Source organism: Priceomyces carsonii (assembly GCF_900007245.1).
Source record: "Priceomyces carsonii strain CBS4050 genome assembly, scaffold: Debaryomyces_carsonii_scaffold_9, whole genome shotgun sequence".
NCBI lineage: Eukaryota > Fungi > Ascomycota > Pichiomycetes > Serinales > Debaryomycetaceae > Priceomyces > Priceomyces carsonii.
This window is the reverse complement of record NW_026946682.1, coordinates 1-3,317: the sequence shown is the minus strand read 5'-3', so window position 1 is coordinate 3,317 and position 3,317 is coordinate 1. Positions and strand designations below refer to the sequence as shown.

At 37.9% G+C, this 3,317-nt stretch overlaps 1 protein-coding gene across 1 annotated transcript; it reads left to right on the top strand.

Moving 5' to 3' along the window:
* Positions 1–667: 667 nt before the first annotated feature.
* PRCAT00006406001 (uncharacterized protein) lies at positions 668–1,660 on the top strand (the record flags this gene model as incomplete). Its single annotated transcript, XM_062956540.1, has 1 exon — positions 668–1,660. The coding sequence occupies one exon, from the start codon at positions 668–670 to the stop codon at positions 1,658–1,660; it is 993 nt and encodes a 330-aa protein (XP_062813033.1).
* Positions 1,661–3,317: the final 1,657 nt, after the last annotated feature.

The following is a 3,317-nucleotide window of genomic DNA, read 5'->3' as shown; positions in this document are numbered from 1 at the left end:
AATCCTTGACACTTCCTGCACAAAACATTCCTTCCTTTTCCTCGACAATTTGCGACACCTTCTTCCAATAGCTGCAAAATATTCTTATGTTATCAACTCACTACTCACTACTCACTACTCACTACTCACTTGTAGCTACTATCTAATCACGTGATATGTCTTCGTCTCTGCATCACAAGTATACTCACGCACTTACTTACATACACTACTGCTCTCCTTTCTTCTCTTTCTATGTTGACTCTCAGGTCAATACTTCAAACAAGAAAAAAAGCACTCACTCTGTCACAACACTTTACGTTATCCTTAGTGCTTTGGCTTTCTTTCCTGTTTCAGCTTCAAACCATTGTTATTGAAAATTTTTCATCTTCTACTCACTGTATTGTCCCCAACTTTCATGAAAATTTTTCATTTCTGTCTACAATATATAAAAATACTCAAATCTTGAAAAAATTTTATTAATTTCTATTTTACTAATAACAAACTGAAGAACTTTTTGTGAAAGAGATTACACCATTAATCTCTCTTTGTTATTCTTACAGCTGTATAGGCTTTAATATATTGGACAGCAATTAAATTTTCTTGATATTAGTTAAGAAAATTAACACTTTAATATCATCCTTGACAAAGAGTCCACGCTATTCAGATCCCTAAATTATTAAAAAAGGGAATGTCACTTAATCAGGATAGACATCAGGATAGACATCAAGATAATCATCAAGATAATCATCAAGATATGTCGATTGAAAACCGTCTCTACAATCTATTCGAGACGGATATCCTTCAATGCGTTAACGAGTCTAAGCTCAACTATGAGTCCGAGTTGGTCAATCACTACACTCAGAAACTCAAGCTTAGCACTCTTAACTGGTGGTACCAAAAAGACTTGGTACCAAAGAGATACCAATTTAGAAATCAAATTGACTCGAATGACGAAGCCTTAACTAAAAGGCTTGAACTCGAGCGGTTATCTCACATAATCAACGATTTGAATACAAATATCAAAACTGTTGATCAAATCACTGACGAACTGCAAGCTAACGCCAAATCCAGACTCATGAATGTCATGGAATCTTGTATTGAGACTATGCAGTACGATCCAAGTCAACGAAATTTCGAAACCTTGGAAAGAGTGAAAACCCTTTTCAAGATAAAACTCGATGAGCTTTTATCGGAACTTACTAACGAGTTCTACTTTATCCAAATAAAGCAGGCCCGTCTTTGTAAGAATAAGACCGAGAAAGCAATCAAGAAACTTGAAAAGTTTGAGGAAGCACAATTTCACGATGCTATTATGACTACTGAGCAAAGTAGTGATCATCATACTCCCACGTCTTTATGTTGCCATCACTGTGTTCTGAATAAACAAGAATACGTTAGAAACAACAGACCTAGTACGAGGAATGTCAAAAAATCCAATGGAAATAACAAGACAAACCGTACAAGGAAGGATAACCCACGGTCAAAACCTCCCAGGTCCAGCAATCCAAGACCACATCAAAGGGAGACCTCAACAAGGACTAGCCAAAAAAACTGGCTGAACTCTCTTGCAAATATGCAACGGAATCAATCCAAAGCAAACGTAAGAGAGTCCAACAGAGGAAAAAAGCAGAAAAGAAAGGGCCAAAGAATGCCGATGAAAAAATTTTCCTCAAGACAATAAGATTGGAAACCAAATGTGACAAGGGAACGACCGCCCCTATTCCTTCATCTACTCCAACTTCCACCTCTGGTTGTACACACGACCATGGATTATTAGATGCAGTACCCGTACATGCCATAGGAATAGAGGACCGTTCCAAACTAGCAGCCATAGAACAAACTTTGCAACTAGGTGCTAAGTTCATCCCTTTAACCCTCGAAATAAACGAAAAAACTAAAAAAACTAAAAAAATAGTAAAATGCAGCAAAAATGAAAAAAATAACTATAACAATAACAATAGTCCAATCACTACAGAAGTTACAGACGAAGACAAGACTATCATAAAAAACACCAAGGAAGATCTTTGGCGTGATATAAAGCTACATGACGTCTTCCGAAAAGGAAACAAACAGGATTCATCTTTTGATCCGCGATTCCACATCAAAAAGGACAGATCCACAAGGTGGTCTCCTCCTAACCCTGGCCATTTAACGCCACTCAAACATATGATAGAAAACGAATTTAAACAATTTTCAAAGAAAGAAGTCGAGATAATACCGAATATGAAGCACATCACTTTAAAAAATCTCGCAGAGATACAAAGAATGCATAAGTTGATTATCAAGCCAGCAGACAAGAATCTAGGTCTTACTATAATGAGTTTAACATGGTATAATCAACAACTTACAAAACATCTCTCCAATACAGAGGAATATGCACTAATGGGCCGAAACATAAGACGAGATTACCTCGCAAAAGGCTTACATCTTAAATATCTCAAGATACTCAGGGAGTATGTTATCACATCTTGTATGTTCACTAACCAACAAAAGACCTTTCTCCAGCACGTGACGACAGAAGACTTTACTAACCTCCCTGAGTTCTACCTTATACCAAAGGTACATAAAAAAGACCCAACTACCCGACCAATAGTACCAAGTCATAACTATGGCACAAGTAAACTCTCTCAAGTCCTTTCGGCTCATCTTAACGAGCAGGTTAAACGATTCACCTGGATCATACGTGACACAAGAGACTTGATCGAGAAACTTAAAAAGGTCGAGCTCCGGTATATAAGGGAACGCTTTCCACGTACCAGTAACGTCAATACACTAGACAGTCTAGTGGAAATTAGCGACTGGAAGGGCAACCACCCATATGGAAACGTAGCCTCATATATGATAATAACAGGAGATGTCACCAGCCTCTATACGAATATCCCAACCAACGAAGGATGTGAAACTATTCGTAACCTTTACATAGAGATGGGACAAGGCAACAAAGCAGATACCTATTTCCATCTTACAAAATTTGTAATGGAACACAACTATTTCAGCGTCTGCAATGACAAAGTCTACAAACAACGAAAAGGTACTGCTATGGGCACAAGTATGGCACCAGAGTATGCTAATATCTATCTTGCATATAATGAAAGAACTTTAGTGCAGGACCTCCAACTGAACTGGTATACCCACTATTTCAGATACTTGGATGATATATGCATCCTCACGCCTAAAATACACTGCAAACAGGTCACTGAGTTCATTGAACAAAAACTAGATCGTCCTCTCACCATCAACTGGTCAGAGCCACAAAAGAAACTTCCCTTCTTGGACCTTGAAATAGAAGTCACGGCCCAACACAGAATAAGTTACACTATGTACAGGAAACCGATCAA